The sequence below is a fragment of the Chrysemys picta genome, chromosome 2 (assembly GCF_011386835.1).
Source record: "Chrysemys picta bellii isolate R12L10 chromosome 2, ASM1138683v2, whole genome shotgun sequence".
NCBI classification, from domain to species: domain Eukaryota; kingdom Metazoa; phylum Chordata; order Testudines; family Emydidae; genus Chrysemys; species Chrysemys picta.
This window is the reverse complement of record NC_088792.1, coordinates 20,745,613-20,765,921: the sequence shown is the minus strand read 5'-3', so window position 1 is coordinate 20,765,921 and position 20,309 is coordinate 20,745,613. Positions and strand designations below refer to the sequence as shown.

The window sequence follows — 20,309 nt, the reverse complement described above, 5'->3', positions numbered from 1 at the left end:
GTTCGGCTCTTCAGCGGCAATTCGGCGGCAGCAAGTTGGTGAATATAAACTCTGACCAACATAAGTTTCACTGACAAAAGCATGGTGTGGACACCGGGAGATGCTCTCCCGCCAACATAGCTACCGCTGTTCATTGGGGATGGTTTAATTATGCCTTAGTTAAGATGAATAGTTCTGAGCTCCGGGAATATAAGGCATGTTTTCTAATCCTCTAATCGTTCTCATGGCTCTTCTCTGAACCCTCTCCAATTTATCAACATCCTCCTTGAATTGTGGGCACCAGAACTGGACACAGTATTCCAGGATCAGTCACCCCAGTGCCAATTACAGAGGTAAAACAACCTCTCTACTCCTGCTCAGGCTTCTCCTGTTTATGCATCCAAGGATCTCATTAGCCCTTTTGACCATAACATCCCACTGGGAGCTCATAGTCAGATGATTATTCACCATGACCCCCAAATCTTTTTCAATGTCACTGCTTTTGAGGATCGAGTCCCCCATCTTGTAAGTATGGCTTACGTTCTTTGTTCCGAGGTGTATACATTTACATTTGACTATACTGAAATGCATATTGTTTGCATGCTCCCAGATTGCTCTGTATCAGTAACCTGTCCTCTTCATTAGTCACCACACCCCCAATTTTTGTGTCACTGCAGACTTTATCAGTGATTAATTTTGTTTTCTTCCAAGTCATTCATAAAAAGTTAAATATCATGGGGCCAAGAACCCTGCGGGACCTGACTAGAAACACACCCATTTGCTGATGATTCCCTGTTTACAATTACATTTTGAAACCCTGAATTAGCCAGCTTTTAATCATTGAATGCGCACCATATTATAAATATCTGACCCAGAGTATTTTTGTTACAGTTTGGAGAACTCAGCTTTGAAAGAGGAGTGTTCAGCAGGCAATAAAAATCACCAGCTGGCGAGCCTTTTATTTGTAGTCAGTGTGTGTAAACATTCGGGGCTAAGGGAGGCTGCAGGAATTGGGAACAGGAAGATTCTAAAACCAGACTGTGAGCCTGTTTCTCTTCTCACTGGCACTGGATAAATCAGGAGTAACTGTAGCTCAGTAATTGTGTTACACTTCTGTAAAACTGATAGAAGCGAGGGGAAGAATCAGGCCCTGTGCTTTTACAAGGAACTGAGGAAATTCTTAAGTAGCTGGGAAATTGGAACTGCATGGACTGTGTCGTATTCTGGCTTGAGTTCAGGAAATCAAGAGTTGAGTCTTCCCTGAAACTCACAATGGAGTTGTAACTATATATGCATCAGCCAGGGGAGTTTGCATTATGTATGCACAAGAGACTGATGAATTCCAAGATAAAATGTCTTGATCTGGAACTCAGTTACATAACTTTTTAAAAATGTGTTTTCAACCGATTACCAACAACTGAAGTTGAAGATCAAGATGCATAATTTCTTCTGGACATTTGCTTTTATTTCTGGTGTGCTTTCCTGGAAAATCATAAACCTGTGGAGATATAGCTGACAACAAGTTACAGAACTACATATTTAGTTTTAGCAGTAAGTCAGTCAGACATCTAGGCAATTACTTTCCGTTCAAGATGACAACTTAGAGACATGTTTATTATGTCTCCAGGAATCCCTGTTATTTTAAGATCCTTTCCAGACTGCAACCAGTGCTAACTCGCCAGTATTTGGAGATTCTTGTCTCTGCTTTGGTTTCCTATCTGGCCTGGAGTACTCAATTATTGACTTGCTGGCCTCCTTTCAACCTTTCCAATTCATTTCCTGCTTCTATGCAATTTCTTGGGGGGGCTGTGAGGCAGTCTAAACGTAGGGTCTCAAATCTTCATCAGTCCTGGTGGGTCTATGCTGGGTTAACTAATTTTTGAAGTGTATTAATCCGCACACAGCTTTTTGTGGAACCTAGTTATCTTGGCAGGGTGGTGAATCCTTAAATACAGGGCTGATCTCTATGCTCAGCCTCGGTTTGACTCTTGAAAATAGCTTGAAGTCCAGTCTTGCAATGTTCAGAGCTCCCCTTGAGAGGTGATGAGTGCCTTCAATTCCACCGGAGGAGGCACCGAGTACCCTGCAGAAGGGGGCCCGATCCTCTCTTACGCAGAAGTAATGGATTCTGCTCCCTTGGATTCCCTGTGACGTTCCTTGCCTCTGTCCTGCTACTAGGCCCCCTTCCTAGTTCCTTCTGACTTTCCTGTAGGGGCCTTGTTTCCAGTTGCCCCCACAGTAGCTGCTTCCTGAGCCCCACTGAAAGGGGAGGTTTGACAATGAGGGAAGGCAGGTTAACAGAGCTACTCCCCTTGCAACTTTGGGAAGGAGAGACTGTGGAGAGCCATCTCTAGGTCTGCAGAGCCCCCTGGGAGGGGTTCCCATTGTTCATGGATGGGAGTATGGGGTCTTAAGGCTTTTGTAGTTCTATATTCCTTTGTGCTTCTTTTAATAGGTAATACAATCATTGGCTCCATTCAACAGATAAAAGTCCATGGTGGGCTGGGTAAGAATGTAGCATTTTTTTGAGAAACTGGACCATATTCTGCTCTAATTCACACCAGTCTAAATCCAGAGTAACGTTATTGACTTCACTGGCGTCACTGTGGTTTTACACCAGTACGTCTGAGAGCAAGATCTGACCCACTAGATCTACAGTGTAAGGAGCACCATTCAGCCCACAGGAGTTGTAACTCCTGCCCAACTTGATTAGCTAGCAAAATAGTTACTGTTCCATGAGTACATCCAGTGCCATATAAGCCAGAGGCTTCCCTCAGGCAGTGAACATATGAGCTTAGTTGGAACAGATTTTGTTCTCTTTTGACACTTGATTGGGAAATCAGTTATGTCTGTGAGGGAGAAAAGGTGCTTGTATTGGAACAGATGGTATTCACCTGCTGAAAGATGCAGAGTCTGACTAGCTAGGAAACTCGGACAAGGACAGGGCTCCTGGAAGCCATTCTTTCGTCACCACCCAGTGGGATGATTCAGTTCAGTCTATTTGGGACTAAATGGAACACACACACACACACACACACACACACACACACACACACACACACACACACACACACACACACACAAAAATTAAGGGGGTGGGGCGAGATGTGGTGATGGGGCGCAATCTGGGGCAGCCCTTCTCACAAGCATGAGGCCAACGTGACTGTATCACCTGTGCTTTGTGAGCTGTGCTGGCTCCCAGTTGGTTTCAGAAAAGAATTCAAAGGCCTGGCCTTAACCTGCAAAGACCCCAATGGATTGGGACGGACTGTCTCAGAGACTACCTTCTCGTCATTACCCTGTAGGCCAACTCTGCATCACTAGAACGTTACAGCCAGGCAGAGCCAGGGCTACGCTGTCAGGCAGTGAGGCAGAGCGTTCTCAGTGGCGGGACCCTGGCTGTGAAAGTTGCTGCCAGAGAAGATCAGACTGAATCCAAACCCAGCGCCCCTGTTCCGAATCCAGATCCGAGCAAACTTTGAGGCTTGTGCCAATCTCTCTGTAACACTAATTGGGAAAGATTTGAAGAGTAAACAGTAGAATGATATCTGGTCAAATGGATTCCTAATACTGTCATCTGGTTTGGTTTATTTAATGGCTCATCAGTGTTTCTCTCTCATCGGCATTTCTCATTCTCCTCCGCCCCCAAAATGGGCAGAAGTCATACTCCTAGTGATGGTAATAAAACCTGGCCACTTGGTATAGGGCAAGTTGGCTCAGACCCACCAAAAGTTTTCCCCATAATTTCTTGGCCTCCTAGCCACATACAGAATACTTGCACCTCCCCAGCCAGCCAGCACTCTGTGCAGTGCATGACAACCATGCAACCCTCAGCTGCTACATCCTCCCCTTCTCTGGGGTTACATTGTGTTGTGACCTGAAACACTGAGTGGGTCTCGTTCATTCCTCCCTGAGTCCTATGCCAGCAGCAGTCTGTCTGCTGGCAGCAAGCATCTGGGTGCTGTGTCACCTGCTGCACACAGACATACTGATTCATGTCAGTGTTCTCCAGTCATGGGACCCCAATTATAAGGTTAAGCCCAGTCTTTTCCCCATTGAAATCAGCAAGAGATTTGACACTGAATTCCATTTCAGCAAGACAGGCCTGTGATCTTTGCCTCTCAGTGATATGGATGGCCATATCAGCTTGATTCACTCCCAGGTTTACAGAGCAAGTTCTCTACCTACAGTCTACTTGGACTGTAAAGTCTTTGGGGAAGAGATGTCTTTTTGTTCCGTGTTTGTACAGCGCCTAGCACAATGGGACCCTGGTCCATGACTGGGGCTCCTAGGTGCTGCAGTAACACTAATAATAGTAATAAAGCATTGGCTACCTCTTTCATGTAAAAATATATTAAAGGAACAAGGATGCTTTAAGATCACATTTGATAAGTGTACACCTTTCTTGACTCGTGTTACTTACCATCAGTTACTTATTGAAACTGACAGATTTAAAAAAAAAAATTCTCAGTTTTGATGCTTTTTGTTTACTTTCTGCATTTGTCAGCTTGGACAGTGAAAATCAATGAAGTCGTTTTCACTCTCATGTCCTCAGTACTGCAATGTTTGGGTTGCAAACACTGTAGGTGAACACTAATTGCTTAAAAACAGCGGTTTCCATTGGGATAGTTTTAAAATGGCTTTTTATAACGTTTGTTTTTACGAAGTCCAAATTTTGAACAAACATATGTAGTGTTTCTCCTAAGATCAAGTTATGTGCGCAATGTCATGGGAAATCAACAGATGGTGCTATTATAAATAGTGTTATAAATTTTGGCTATTTGATTATATAGCAGTTAGGGCTTGAATAAAATGCTTACTGCCAGCTGTGGTGCAGTTCATGCTGAAAGATGCACATACCACCAATAAAGTCTGTTCTGCCTTTGTTTCTTTCTAAGAATCCTTGTAAGGGTCTATCTCCTGCCTGCAAGTTGTACCCAGGCAAGCAAACAAAATATTTCATGGTGCCAAAATGTTAGTGTGTGTTTATACTTTTGAATACAGTTTATAAACAGTTCTGCTAATATTTCATCTATTTTTCTTCTTTAATTCGTTATTACTGGTGAATAAACAGAATGGGAAAAGATGTATTTGGTGCACTTAAGCATAAGATGAGGTGTGGGTGAGGAGTTGACCCAAGTCTGAGGGAGTAGTTGCCCCATTTCTGTGGTTTGCTGAACTGTTAGCTCTGTCGCTAAACTGAAGGGATTGTTGGGGAGACTTCCTCCTTTTGGGGATTGATTCCCTTCTCCCATCACTGCTAACTCACCCCTGCCAGAGATGACAGCCCTGTGTCTGTACCCTCACCCCCCATTTCAACTGACACAAGCTGACCACGGTACTGTAGTAGCTTGAGGGGTACTTCTTGGAAACAAAGCCGAAGCATTTCTAGCAAAGTGCAGTTTAATATGAGTTTGTTTGCCAGATGGTGCTGCCTTCCCTCCTTGGCTATGGCTGTGAGAAAGCGTTTTGTTTAAATGATAAACAAATGAATGGATCCACATAGCACCACCTCTCTCCAAACGCCATCCCTGGGACACAAGGCTTATTTCAGGCTAGGTAAGGGGGAGGGGTGTGTGTGTGTGTGTGTGTGTACGCACACACTTGCACCTCATTAATATATTGTCAGCATCTAACTGCCCCTTGCAAATGAAAACCCCCATCAGAGAGGCTGATAGGGTTTCTCTTGTGACAATGAGTTTTCTTTCTTCCTATTTAGCTTGCAAGGCACTGGTCGATGAGCTACTGTATGACATTAGGAAGGTGAATCCGAAGAGGACCATTGACGTGGGGTCATTCCGAATAAGCCCTGACGGGACACAAGAGAGGAGTAAGGTAACAGGAAAATGATCTGACAGTACATAATTGCTGATATGTGCAATTACCAACCACTTATCCAAACAGCAGTTGGTCTTAATCTTCAAACCTTTTTCTTGCTAAGGGTATCAGACACTAAATTGCTTCTGTTTCCTTTGGGACCCAAAGTAATCTTTAGGCTTCAAATTGAGGTATTTTCTTCTTTTCAATACCTACATTTTTGGCTTTTTAATGTTTCAAGCAGTATTATTCCACTGTTAATCTTGACAGAAATAAATCAGTGCTACACATGCTATTAAAAGAGAGAGAATATATATATATATCCTGTCTAGAGACTGACATCTATCTAATCAGCTTTTATACTCTGTATCTGAAGTGTATCTATTACCTTCCTTCGAGCCTGTTTGAAGGTACTGAGTGACTTCAACTCCCGTTGACTGCAGTGGAAGTTGAGGATTCTGAATGCTTTGCCAGACCAGGCCCTTAAAATCCATACCCCTAAGCAGCGTTGTTAAGCCCCTGTCTCTCTGTAGATTCCCTGCCCCAAAGAGCTTACAAGCTAAACAGACAAGACATAGTCACAACAGGAATGGAAACAGAGGTGAAGAGTTTTGTCCAAGGTCACAAGCAGAATTAAGACTAGAACCTGGACTTCCTGGGTCCTAGTCTACCACCCTATCCACCAGACCGTGCTGCCTCTTAAATTTCAATTCAGATTTACGCTGGTGTACCCAGTATCAGAATCGCCCACTAATACTAGCCCTGCTGCGTCTTTAGAGTAACTTCTTGTGTCTTCTCACTTTGAATGAGAAGGATCTGCTTCTATGACACTTCAAAGAATAAGAGATGTCCTTAGTTGCATGTCTGTTTATATAACATAAAATAGATGACTGTTCTAGGAACACAGATCTATGGATGAGCTAAGCAGATCTGACTGCAGCTTACATTGCTGTGTTTACTCATTAGTAGCAATCTTAAAGTGGGTGAGTGATTTCCCCCCCCCCCTTAATATTAAAAGTCCACATATCTTTAATAAAATCCATGTTCTCAATCCCTACTCTCTAATGTAACAGAAAGGTTCATTAACCAATCTTTCATCATTTGTTTAAACATTATTTTATGACATTGACTTCTTCAGAAGTAAACAAACATTCGCTTGCTGTGCCTGTCAACTGATCTCAAAACTGAATGTTTAAATTGCTGTAGTTTGCTCTTCATAAACAATGTTTCCCCTAACCACAGCCTGTAGACAGCTTGCCATTGTTTCAATACAAACCTTCTGGAGGAAAACAGATGAGTGTAGCCTATAGCATCATAACTTTTGGATACCAGAGGAGGAAATGCTTTTCAAGGACAGATATATTACATGGTGTGGTAGCAGAATTAGTTTTTGATACAGGCTGGGATCTTCGAAGAGGGCATAAGGGAGTGAGGAGCTCAAATTCCATTGACGTTTCATGAGAGTTGGGTGCCAGCCTTTTAGCCCCTTTTGAGGACCCCAGCCATAAGCTTTACAGAAGTATATCCATTTTAGTGTAATTTGTGTAATGCGTATGACAATTAGTCAATGGCAAATGGATCCATAATATTGATACTTGAGTATGAATTGACCCTAGGTAACATTTTCAAGAGGGACTGAGGACCCAAAGGGCTTTGTCTAAACAGCAGGTTAGTGCGTGGCCAGCCAGGGTGTGAATCTACAATGCATTAGCTCACCATGTGGACCCTTCCTCCATGCACTGTAAGTTCTGTTGTATGTTTTGATGTACTCCCATTTAAAACCGCACTATGTCAGAGCACACTATGGCATTTACAGTGCACAGTAGCAGGTCTGGGTCACCAGTTAGACATGGCCTACACTAAAAAGTTAGGTTGACCCAGCTACATCCCTGAGTGACATAGTTAAGCGTACCTGACCCCCTGTGTAGACATTCTAGGTCGATGGAAGAATTCTTCCATCAATCTAGCCACTGCCTCTTGGGGAGGTCGATTACCTACACCAATGGGAGAAGCTGTCCCATCAGCATAGGTAGTGTCTACAGTGAACTGCTAGTGCTACAGCTGTGCCGCTGTAGTGTTTCAAGTGTAGACAAGCCCTTAATGTGTGGCAAGCTAGTGCACTGTAGGTTCACTCCCTGGCTTGGCTCACACTAACTCACCATGTAGACAAACTGTAGGTTTCATTGAAAGTCAGTAGGGTTAAGGAGCCTAAGTGATTGTCATGTCTGACCACAGCTGATCAAAAAGACCTTTTCACAAATATTTTTATCTAAAAAATGTAATAGTTTGACAAAAACATTGACATTTTGAATTTAGAAAAGTTTGAACCAGCTCAATGCAGAACTGGATTTTAAAAATAAAATACAGACTGGGGCTGATAGGTCTGTCTTCACGTGTGACAGAGTAGTCTTAGGCCTGGTGTGTGTGCACACAGAAAACACACCAATTTAACCAGATCGGTTTCTAAATTAATTTAGCTTTAAAATGATACAGCTCCCTCGTGTGGACCCTCTTAAATTGGTTTAAGAGTGTCTAGCCTAGGGAGTTGAATCACATTTCACTTAAATTGGTTTAAGAGTGGCTGAAATCAATTTAGCTTAATTCAGTTGCTGATTTTGAAACTGATTTAATTAAAATGGTGTAATTTCTTTATATAAATGATCCCTTACTTGGGTGAATAAAAGAACCTGCCAAATCTGTCAGTCTTTGGAAATTCTTCCTCCTCCCCCTCCTTTTGCTTAGTTCTGAATTCTAGAGCAGTGTCACTTCACCAAACCTCACAAAGATAGAATTGTGATTTTGTTTGTTTGTTCTGGTTAACATGCAATTAACTGTCTTTGTCCTTGGTTTGTTCTATGTTGTATGGGGATTTTGCTGTTGATATCAAGTGTGTAGTTACTTCTAGTAATTTAGACATAAGAAATTCCAGTCTTTACATAGTCATTTGTATTTGTTTGATTTACACTGATTTATAACTTAATTTGGATTGACTTCAGATCTAAATTGTGAAGAAAGGCTGGGGAATTAGGAGTGGCAGTATAAGAGCAGACCATTTACTCTGGTAATCCTACCTTTGGCAGTGGTTTATATATCTGATGCTTGAGATGAAAAGAAAAGTAATGCATTCTGCCAAATATGCATTGTCCTGTATGTGTCAGGTAAGTAGGTGGAGAATTCCTTCTCAGTGCCAGCAGGAAATCCCAGCTTGTACATTAAAAATGAGCAGTGATATCTCTTGTAGGTATTTACATTTCAGTAGCAATATTGCTAGTTTAAAATATTAAATACATGATAGAAATTGTAGCACCAAATTGCACATGGTGAATGCAGATCCAGATGGTGCCAAAGAGATTAGACTGATAAATCAGACTGATGCATGCATCATAAAGATTCCCTTTCTGCAGAACATACTTATTTATTCATGAGACAGAAAGCAGTCTCCATACTACATCTCCACATGTTGAAGAATTAGTCTACTCTGTAGTATATTAAAGTTGACATTCACGGAAGGTCATCATGCCTGATATCCTGGTTTACTGTTCCCAGCTTCTGCTGCAGGTTGCCATGCCTTGCCATCACCTTCTTTTCCTCCCCCAGCTGCCAGCTATGGAGTGATAAGAGAGACAGCAGCACAGATGTGGAAGAGCCTCTTGGCCCGCTACTTTTTTTTTCTAGCCCTTCCCCCCTCCGCCACCCCCCATGCCTCCATTTTATAAGGCCAGAAGGTTCCATCTTGGATCTTCAGATCACTCCATCTCACAAAGGAGGTCTGCTATTGCAAGAACCACTCCATGCAGCACCAGCCGGGTTCAAAGTGGAGTAGGGTGAGGTGTAATCATTCTCTAAATGACAACAAATAGGGGGGAGGGATAGCTCAGTGGTTTGAGCATTGGCCTGCTAAATCCAGGGTTGTGAGTTCAATCCTTGAGGGGGCCACTTAGGGAACTGGGGTAAAAAACTGTCTGGGGATTGGTCCTGCTTTGAGCAGGGGGTTGGACTAGATGACCTCCTGAGGTCCCTTCCAACCCTGATACTCTAAGGATAATGTTTAAGGATCCTCTCCTGTGATAAAATCTGGAGTGAGGGAGTATGTGGAGAATCTCTGTAAAGATTCTTGCATGGAGCTCCCCCACAGTATCATCCTATGCCCCTCACAGAGAAGGCTACAGGTCCCATTCCCAAAACCAAGCAGACCTTCCAGGTGTCTATGGGGTGCCAGGGCCATATGCATGGAGGCCCTCTGCCTCCACCCCAGCTCTGGCTCTAGTCAGCCCCTAGGAGCCATTCTACAACAGAATCCCCATGGCTGTGGTTGACCCTGGGACTCCTGAAGGGTGTGGGGCTCTGTGGAAAAGATTGTTCGGCCTAGGGCTAGGTTACCTTTTGCAGGGATTCTCTTTAGGGGTGGGAGGTGGCTTGTGTGATTTCTCCAGTCTACCCATTCTTGCTGCCTCTTCTCATTCACTACATTCAGATCTTGAACTCATAGAGAGGTTTCATCCAGGCCTTAATGTTTGGGAGGAGAGGTGCCACCTGACCCATCTCCTCCTCTCTCCCATTGGGATGGGATGGGAGCAGAATTTGTTAGAGGTAGTTTCCCTCTTTGTGAAAATCTCAGGGGACAATCTGGGCCTTTGTTTTAATTATTCTTCCTCCTCCTGCTCCTGAAACTCTAAGACGGCTTGTTTCTCTCTCGTGGCGCCTGTGGAAATGGCTCTCTTGCATTTTGTGTCTGGGGGATCTGCAGTTCTGTTTTTAGGCTTGCAGTCTTGCTGTTCTGCAGATCCTTCTCTTAGTGGTGTTTGTTTTTCTCTGCATTGCTTATTTCAATCTTAGCCTTTTCTTGCAGCTGTGGCTTTTCCCAGTCCCTACAGCTCCTGTATGAGCTTGATCTGTTTTCTCTCCTCCTGCAGCCTGAGGTGGGGGCAAGGCAAACAACCCTTCCCCTCAGTGCAGAGGAGCCTCCCTTGCTTATTCTTGCTTTCCCTTATCTCCGGCTGTAGGAGGCTACTGCTGACACCATATCAGCTGGTGGAGCTGTCTGCACAGTGTAGCCTGATCTGTAGATTGTTTAAGAATCCCCAGTTATCACTGTGAGAGTAGGGAGTTCTTGTACCAAGATCAGGCCCCATATTATTAAAATTACTATATAGTTGGGAACCCTGATGTGCACAGTTGCAACACTCACACTATAGGAACTCCTCTCTATTTACAAATAATGTATGAATACATTTAGCACAGTCACAAACAGTCTAACTCAGCAAGGTAGATAGAGATATTACAGAATGTACATCTGAACATCCATACTTACACCATCCCTTGCAGAACAGCCTGAAATCTTCCTCATCACTGTCACCTTCCTCATCTTCACCAGTGGCCATCTTTCTAGCACCTCCCAAGGGCTACAGTTCTCTCTCGCCTACTGCCCACAGTTTGGGATGTCGCTTTTATAATATGTTATGCTGGTGCTACCATGTCTAATGCACATTCAGCAGAGGTTTCTCCACTCTTCTTTATTTGTATTTCCTCCCCTTGCTAATGTTGAAGTGTCCTTCTATAGGTTAGACTATTGATACGTGAACTACCATTTCAGCTCATGATGGTATCTGATACTCCTTGCTTACATGGATTTGTGGTGGTTATTTCCATGTTCCTTGCAGTAGCACTTACAGCCTCCTAACATTGAGCAAGCTCTTCTTAGTTCCTAAAATCTAAAGGTAACTGTTGATCTATGCCAAGGGTTACAGCTGACTTAACCACCCTTATGCAAACTCATGCTTCAGCTAATGTCTTACAGGATACTGTAGGTTTCTTGCGTTACAGCGTAATATAACGAAAGCAGCTAAATAAAGGCAAGGCAGTGAATACATAATAAAGCCAAGCCTATGGGGTACAACAGTGAGGCAAGCGTGGTAGGTAAGTGGTTAGTAATAACCTGGAAGTGATACTGAAGAGTCAGCACTAGAGTGTTGTATATTTGCCAGCTCTGTCATGCAGTCCCACATCTCAACTGGATTGTCATACATCCAGCTGGGCTGTGGGAAGAAAGCAAACGGTTGCCTACAGTTCTGCCTGTTGGCCCCTAGATGCTGCTGTGGCATCTACAGAGCTGGCTTCCTTTCGCCTCCTCTCTCGCTGCTCCTCCTGCTGGACATGGGTGTGGAATGAGCAGCTGATCTGGGAGGTGGTGGCTGTGGGGGTAGCCGCACACAAGGCTTTGATATCCTGGGCTCCACCCCCTGCCCTCATCTGATGCTCCCAGCACATAGTGCCACCACCATTAGCAGCCCCAGCACCCACCTCTCTCCTCAGGAGCAATATTAACAGCCCCAACAGCTTCCCACTCGGACTACCCCAGCCACCCCGCCTGTCGTCATCAAGCACCCATCCACCTACCTACTATAGGCGAAGCTATGTTCTATAACCTACTCTCCAACCACAGCTTGGGGCAGGGTGTGTTTGAACTTAAGTTTATGGTTAATTTGCAACTCATTTGAATAGAACTCATTAAACATTTTGCATAAAATGAAGAGCAGAACAAAACTTGACAGTAATGGTATAATGAGACCTACCGCATTTCTCAAATGCTGCCTCGGTGGCCTCATGTGGCCACCAGGGGCTTTTTGTGTAGCCACAGCCTCCGGGGCAGTGACTGGGGTTTGGGGTGGGAGGGGCAAAGCAGTGTTAACAAAGATAAAAATATCACTTTCCACAGAAACAGACTTACTAGCTACCGAGTCTTAAAAAAAAAAAAAAAAAAAAAGGCAAAAGAAACAACAACAAAGACCAGAACATGCAAGACACATTATTTGTTTCCATTCTGTTTAGGTCCAGTAAAGAATAGAGACAACTGTACATGATTTTTATTGAGTCTGCAATAAAAACCTATATCAATAAATTACAATGATTTGGATGTGTATATGTGCATATTTATTTGTTTTTCCTAAAGTTAATTAAGTATTTTAGGAAAAATTGTAAGAGTGGCCACCAGCAAGAGTTGGTGGTCACCCTCTGAGGCCACCAAAATTTTTCTTGTGAGACTCCCTATGTGCACATGTGCCGTCTTACCCTTATGTCGTTGACCCTCCACGTTCTGCTTTGTTGGTGGCCTTCTGCGGCTGTGTGAATTTCTCCCAATTGTTATTGCAGCCTGTGACTTTGGGATTCTCAGATGTGCCTTACCTCCTCTCATATCTTTTCCTGGGGGCATTGTTGAGCAACACAGATTAATGAAGATAAGTGTTAACTTCTCACCTGGATGTTTAGATCCAGTCATTTCAGAGTATTAAACCGCTTCCCATTTCTTATGAGAGTCTCTCGGGCGTTTCATTTCCTGTGTTTATTATTGTAAACCATGGCATGCAGTTTGTAGCGTCATCTCTTTGGCATGAAGTTATTACCCACTTGCTACATCTGCCTGATTTGATTGTTTTAGTCTTTAGGCGGCAAAATATCCAGTGGGGCAGATCTAGCTCCTAGACATCAAATAAACAGTAAGGAATTACTTTATTGCAAAAGGCTAGAAGGACTGCTTGTGTCATAGTCAAAGAGCCTTATAATGGCACCAGGAAAGGCCTATGTTGTACCTTGAGAATGTGATGGGGGACGATATATAATAGTGGGCAAAATAGAACCATGTTGTGGTAGACTCGCTGAAAACCTTTCCAAGTCCCTGTGCTGGCATTGTAATCCTGGAATTACCCTGGACTGCAGGCTTAGAGGGTCTTAAAAATGGCAAGAATCTTGTCTGTTTTTCATGGATAGTGAAATAAGTGGGAATGTGATTTGGAGACACTTCAGTAGATCTCACAAGTTCATTCAGCGGGAGGGAAAATTCCTCAAATTAATTATCAGCATAGATTAAAAAGGAATGTGCTTTTTCAGATATTATCCGAGACGATGGAGTTGCACAATGGACAGTACGAACGGCACTTTTTAAAAAAGAAAATAGTATATTTGAAAATATTCTGTGTAGGAGATTGAAGTCGTAAGCAGACAGGCTTGGAATAGGAAGGAAACTGACAGCTCCTCTCTTCTACAACCTATCAAAAGATTACTAATAGTGGTCATAAAAATCTCTGCTAGGATAACAGCCAGTTTACAATCAGATAAAAGAGTTGGGTTTACATGATTTACCATCTACCAAATCCATATTGATGCAGATAAATTAAGTGATCGTATACAGTAGGTCTGTAGAAATACAAGTTAAAATATGCTTCTATTGCTCACCACTGACCTCTCCCAAATCCCTTTCATCTTAATACGATGTCAGCTTCAGGGCTGTATTCCAGGCTATATGGTGTATTCTAGTTTTTGAAAAGGACTTTCCTCTAGGAATTGCCTTACTGGGTCAGACCTGTGCGCCATCTAATCCATTATCCTGTCTCCAAAAAGGCCAACATCAGATGCTGGAAGAAGGAGGTGGGGGCAAACCCACCCGACAGTAATCGGATAATCTGCCCCCCAGAAGGTCTTGCCATTTCAAATGTTTTTATTAGCATTAACTAGTATAACTCTGGATGTTATTTCTATCTCATTTTTAATCTTGCCGAGTTCTTGGTCTCAGCAATATCATGTAGCAACGATTTCCATAGTCTGTGGAAAAACTACTTCCTACTATCATTTAGAATTTGCCATCTTTAAATTTCCTTGAAGACCCAGGTTTTGGTGGGCACTCACCTCGGAGCACCCCCTTGTGTCAAGGCTGGGGTCAATGCCATGGCATGGAACGGTAGGCGTATCCCTGCCTCAGGTTCCCCTAATGGGCTTTCAGTGAGGCGTTGTGGTTTTTTTTTTTTTTTTTTTTTTTTTTTTAATATAGTGAACAGTCTCTCTCAGGGGTCTAATTTATTTAACCAAAGGCTGAACAGACACCCAAGCAAGCCTTCACCCCAGCTGGAGGGCTGAGTTAATCTTAGTCTGTCTGGCCCACCTGAGTTCATCCATCTCCTCCATCCAGCAAGGCCCTCTCAATGCTGGCACCCCTCTGGGGTTGGGTCTCTTGCCATCACCAGTGATCTTTGCATTCCAGCCCCACTCTCAGAGATCAAACCACTGCAGCTCTTTTCTGGAGTTGTGTGTTATTCCTTTGCAATCGGACAGCCAGCCTCTGTCTGATAAGGTCCTTTTGCTGGGGCTAAGGCTCCCCAGGGGTTCAGGTACTCATAGCTTTTCCCTTGCAGAACCTCTTCCCTCTAGAAGTATCTCTCCTGTGTTCCCTTTCCTGGTGAACTCCCTAAGCAGCTCTCCTCAGAAGTCTCTCTCCTCAGGAACTTTCTGTCTTCTACCAGCCTCCTGGCTGAGCCCTTGTGACCCTTTATTAGGCCCAAGTGTTCCTTAGCTAATCAACTGGTGTCCAATCACCTAGGCCATTAACTGTTCACAACTAGATCTGGACTCATTCTTCTTAATGAAGCTTGTCACAAGTAGGCTGTGTGTTTGACCCCCTCAGAGGGCCAGCTGTGGACTTGAGTGAGAGGAGCAAGATGACTACTGAGTTTAGGCCTCTGGCTGCTCTGCAGCTCCAGGGCAGAGGAGACCTAGGGGATCTGCAGGGAAGGTCTAATTCCCCTCCTACAAGGCTCTCTTTCAAGGGAAGAAGAGAAGAAGAAGGGAGGAGGACAGAAGGAGGCAATGGGAGGGGTTGCAGTAGTGGAAGGACACACAGAAGAAGTATTGGAAAGCAGTTTGGGGCAGGGGAGTAGGCGCCTGTTTCCCAGGTCTGAGGGTGTGGAGAAAGGCTTCTCTGGGGAACCTGTCCCACCAACGGGAGTTCTTGCAACCAGGGGGCTCCTGAGAGCAATGAGCAGGTCAGGAGTCAGGTGAGGATGTTGGGGTTCAGGAAGGCTAGTAGTTTAGAGAGGTTTCGAAAGGAGACTTTGGAGAAGCTCATGGGCTGTACAGCAGTAACAACCACAGGACTTGGGTGGGAGGACAGGCATCATTGAACATGGTGGCTGCAGTGAATTCCATAGTGGAGTAGGAAGAGCAACAACAACCGAGCAAGGCATGGCCAGGGGTGTGGAAGGAGGACAGGGGTGTGAGTCCGGTCACCCTTTCTCTCTTCCCTGGTGGCAGAAATTGAGTCACAAGATCTGGCAGTATTCGTTGATACAGACAATAGAGGAAGCAGTGGGTGTGGTGATGGCAGGGGAATGATGGAAGCCTGGGGTGTGGGAAGAAGCAGTCCAGGTGCCTGGTGAGTTCCAGTGACCAGGGGGAGCTGATATGGGGCCAGTGGCAAAAGCAGTAGTGACTCCTACGGCTCTTGGTTTGAGGGCTGTGCTGAGCAGAAAGGCAGATGTGGACATGGAGCAGAGGAAAGTGAGTGGGTTAGGATGAACCAGAGTGGACATAAAAGCAGAGGAGGAGGAAGGAGTTGAGATGGAGAAAGAACAAGCAGGATAATCTCTTTGATTAGGGAACAAGAGTCTCCCAAGCCGAAAGGGAGGATTACTGATAAACTGAGGACCCAGGAAGGCAGGAATGAGATGGAGAATTCTACTGCTCAGACTCTCCACGACAGCTGCAGAGGTTGACGTGGCATGGACTCAGTGGCAGCAGCAGAGCAGGGAGCTGCCTGGGTCATTTTAGGAGCTGAGGCCCCTAGCACAGAAAAGGACACTAGCAATGAAGGGGTTGGAATGAGACCCTGCATTTGCCACGACTAGGTGAGGTGCTGTGGGGTCGGTGGCAACTTATGCAGAGGTCTTGAAGCAACTGGGAGGAAGGGATGGGAGCCAACATGCAGGGCAGGAGGCTGATTTTGGGAGTGGGGATGGCATAGAAACAGGAATGGGGGAAAGGGAAGCAGAGGTACAGGGACAACTAATTGGAGATGGGCAAGGAGGTATGTGGTCCATTTGTGAACATTTCTCTAACAATGCCAGAAAGAGATCTCTGACTAGAGAATCTTATTTTGAAAGGCCTGGAGTTTGTGCCTCTGGAATTCAGTGGCAGTTCAGCTGCTGGGGTCGAGGAACGTTCACTCTGCTTTTGGAATAACTCTGACGGCGAGTTTTTGGAAGCCGTGTGGGAAGGTTTGGGATAAAGGGGATTGGCAATACGTGGTGGCTGTTTCGTTAACTGCCCCAGACATAAAAAACATCACAGTTCTCTTTAGAAACAATTCAGTTCCTCATGAATTGACTGAAGACTGGTTAATGTGGGCAATTGGCAGAGGGAGAAAAGAGTTATGGCTGGTTGGGATTTGGACAGGGGAATGTGTTTCTGAGGAGGAGTATGGAAGATAATAGATTAGTACACTTGCCCAGTTCCGTGGAGCTGGCAGTGGACAGGAGCTATGTTAGCTATGTGGGGCAGCCCCACATCTCCTCTAGGGAACAAATGCTCACCATGTGGTGGGGGGGGCACAGAGTAAAAGGGTGTACTTGGGGAGCCCATCCAAGCTGGGGCCCTGATTCAGAGCCAGTGTTATCTGGGGCCCTCTCTTTGGTATTGGATCTTTCAGTGGTGGCTGGGGAGGGCTCTGAAGTGGAGACCACCAGTCTATTGGGAGAAGGACTGGGAGGGGCTGCATAGGCAAAGGACAAGGCAGCAAAAAAGCTAGAGCCAGCCCTGGTTGGAGGAAGAGCCTCGGGGAGTTGGCGGTGACATCTGTCTTGGTCCTTGGAAATCGATTGTGCTCAGTAGTGGAATCACACCCACTGACTCTCATTCACCAGTCACAGGAGAGTTTTGTACCACTGGCACATTGTCTTCCCTGTGCCTTTGTTGTTCAAAAGCCTTGGAGATGGAAACCCCAATAAGAAAGCTCAGAGCAAGAAGTGGGGAGGGATTAGAGAGATCTAAATGGGGAAGGAAGGAGATTTGAGATACTGAGAATGGGGGATGGAAAAGTGCATGATTTTAGAGGGAGGCCTGTTAAATTTCTTTTGAGCGCTCCTGATGGTGACTATATGGGAGGATCCCACAACCCACATAGGCAGACTGGGGAGCTGGGCCCTCTGATGGTGAGGACTTTGCATGTTAATAGTATTGGAGCACCAAGGACACAGGTGTGGAAGATGGCAATGTTACAAGACCTGCAGCACTTGGATGTGTTATTGATTCAGGATACTCGATTACACTCTGAAATGGATTGTGAAAAGTCCCTATCCAGTTGGAGGAGAGAGTGGTCATGTGGTCTGGGGGTGAAAGTGTAACTGATGGTCTAAGTATATTATTCTACATCTTCAAGAGGTCATTAATGTTTACAGGCACTTTCACTCAGGGAGAAAGAGCGCACTATTGTTGGAGGCTGACTCCTTTTCTTTTTACTTCTCAGATTTATTTTTGGAGGTGACTAACTCTCCTGTTCAGGCACAGGTAGTGATAAAAGTGAGGTGTATGGAAAGGGACATCAACAGACCAGGGAAGCAGATGTGCTTCTGCTATGTACATTAGTGCTAAAAGCTGAAGTGAAAGATGTTTTTTGGAAGAGGATTTAGAGACCACGCCTCAGAAGCAGGGAGGTATGAAGGGGGGTGGATATACACTTTTTTTAGAGGGGCAAGGAAAACTAGAGTTGATCATACATACATACATACATACATGATCGTACATACAGAAGGGACTGAAGTATGTAGGGTTCTGGACTGTTGCACTGGAGGTATCGGATCATTTGTTGGTGCAGGTTACTGCATTGGAGTCTGGTCGTTTGGTTTGGGAAGAGGATTCGGAATCTGAACTCAAGGTTGTTGGAAGTAATGAGTGGTAGTGACAGGTGGAGCAGGGGAAAGAGGCCTGGATTTTTCACTTCCTCGCCAAGTTTAAGGATTCAGAGTCAAAAACTGAGGTATCTCCTTCTTTGCTGAGCTGATAGGTGAATAGGAGGGAGGGGGTGAAGCTTGGTAGGGCGGTATGATCTTGGCAAAGGTTGCTCCTGAAGTGACTTGGTGGGGTGGCTCCAGAGCCGAGCCATCCAGTCCAGGCCAGTAGGCTGCTAGCGGACTTGCTGTGTGATCTTCGAGGGGTGTTTGAGGCAAGGGCAGCAGGAGCCTGGAGTGGGTCTGTACATTCCTTGGATCAAAACAAGGCCTTTGATTCAGTGCAGCACGAGTATCTGTGGGATGTGCTACTGCATTATGGGATTCTGTGCCCCTTCATTGCCTGGCTGTGGTCCTTGTACAAGGGGACTGTCAGTTACCCTTTGGCTAATGGCTGGCTAGGACAGAGGGGTGTTCCTCTGAGGTGGGGAGGGAGGCAGCACTGTCCTTTGAGCCCTTTTCTCTGTGTTCTCATGGATTCTCCTGTTAGGCTCTTGGCAGCGGGTGATGGAGTGTGTGTGGGGGGGACAGAGTTGTGTTATTTCCACTGGGGTTGTAGCTTTCATAGATGACCTATCAGTTGTGGTATCAACCCATGAGGAGAGTGACAAGCTGTGGACTTGCCTCTGGTGGTATGAGCAAGCATGGTGGGCTAGGTTAAATTTGATGAAGAGTGAGGCATTATGGTTGGGTGACATGGGAGACAACGGTGGTGACAGTCCAGGATTCCTGCTTTGGCTGCAGAGTAGATAGCAGAAAGGTGTACTGAAGAACTTGGGGGTAGAGTTCTGCTTGGAAGGTGTGTCCAGGGAGAGGGCCCTGGAGTAGGGGAGTGGACGGTAGAGCGATGGAGGAGCTGAAATACACTTTCCATCTTCTACAGAATATGAATGATTCATCAGTACCTGCTTCTGCTCTTCCTTCACTTAGCCAGAATGTACACGCTGACCTTGGTGCAACTGAAGGGCAGAGTGATGGGGGCTGTTTCTTCTCTTCCTCTGGGGTTGGAGGACATTTCCCTTTATTAAGAGGTCTGTGTCTGTCAAGTGATGGAACACGGCGGTTTGGGGGTTAGACACCCAGAGGAACATTTTAGGACCCTGAGTTTGCATTTTTATCTGCAAAGGATGCAGCAGATCTTGAGCAATCAACCAGGTTGCATGCAGAATATGGTTCCAGTTTGGGTTCAGTGCCATCAACACTGTGCCATCCGTTGGTGGGCACCATTGGAGGAATGGTGGGAAGGGAAGTATATGAAGCCATGGCAAGGATGGAGAAGTATGACAGTAGGGGGAGGAGCCTGAAGCATCATCATCAACAGGTACAGGGTAGACAGAACCAGTTCCCTGAATACCTGATTGCAGTATTCCAGCACTTACAGAAATAGGAGATATGTTGGGAGCAAGTGAGGGAAGGACAAACTAGGCTGGGATGTATCAGTAGTTATGCGCTTCTGTAGCTGGCTGGTTGCCCGGGTGATTTGGATATTTTGGGGGGCTTTGAGGCTTCAACAGTCCCAGAGGGGCCCATTTAAATATAAAGAAATGGCCTGGAGGCTGTGCTATGGTAAAGTGGCTGAGAGGGAACTCCTAGAAATCTTGCAAAAACAAGATGGGTGTGCCCCAGGCAAGAGCAATGTCTGGGGGGGCAGGCGGGGTCATGGAGACTATGGAGCATCTGTTGGTGGAATGCCCATAGGCTCAGAAGGTGCAGGCAGGGTTAGTGAGTATTTAAGGTGCCACCAGA

General features: G+C 45.2%; 1 protein-coding gene across 3 annotated transcripts in view; it reads left to right on the top strand.

The window, feature by feature from the left end:
- The window catches only part of CNPY1 (canopy FGF signaling regulator 1), a 74,807-nt gene that overhangs the window by 16,342 nt on the left and 38,156 nt on the right, over positions 1–20,309 (top strand). For all 3 annotated transcript variants that reach the window (XM_065582734.1, XM_065582733.1, XM_065582732.1), the window contains exon 3: positions 5,699–5,814. In XM_065582734.1, the coding sequence (XP_065438806.1) occupies positions 5,699–5,814 (116 nt within the window). The remainder of the gene's footprint in view (positions 1–5,698; positions 5,815–20,309) is intronic.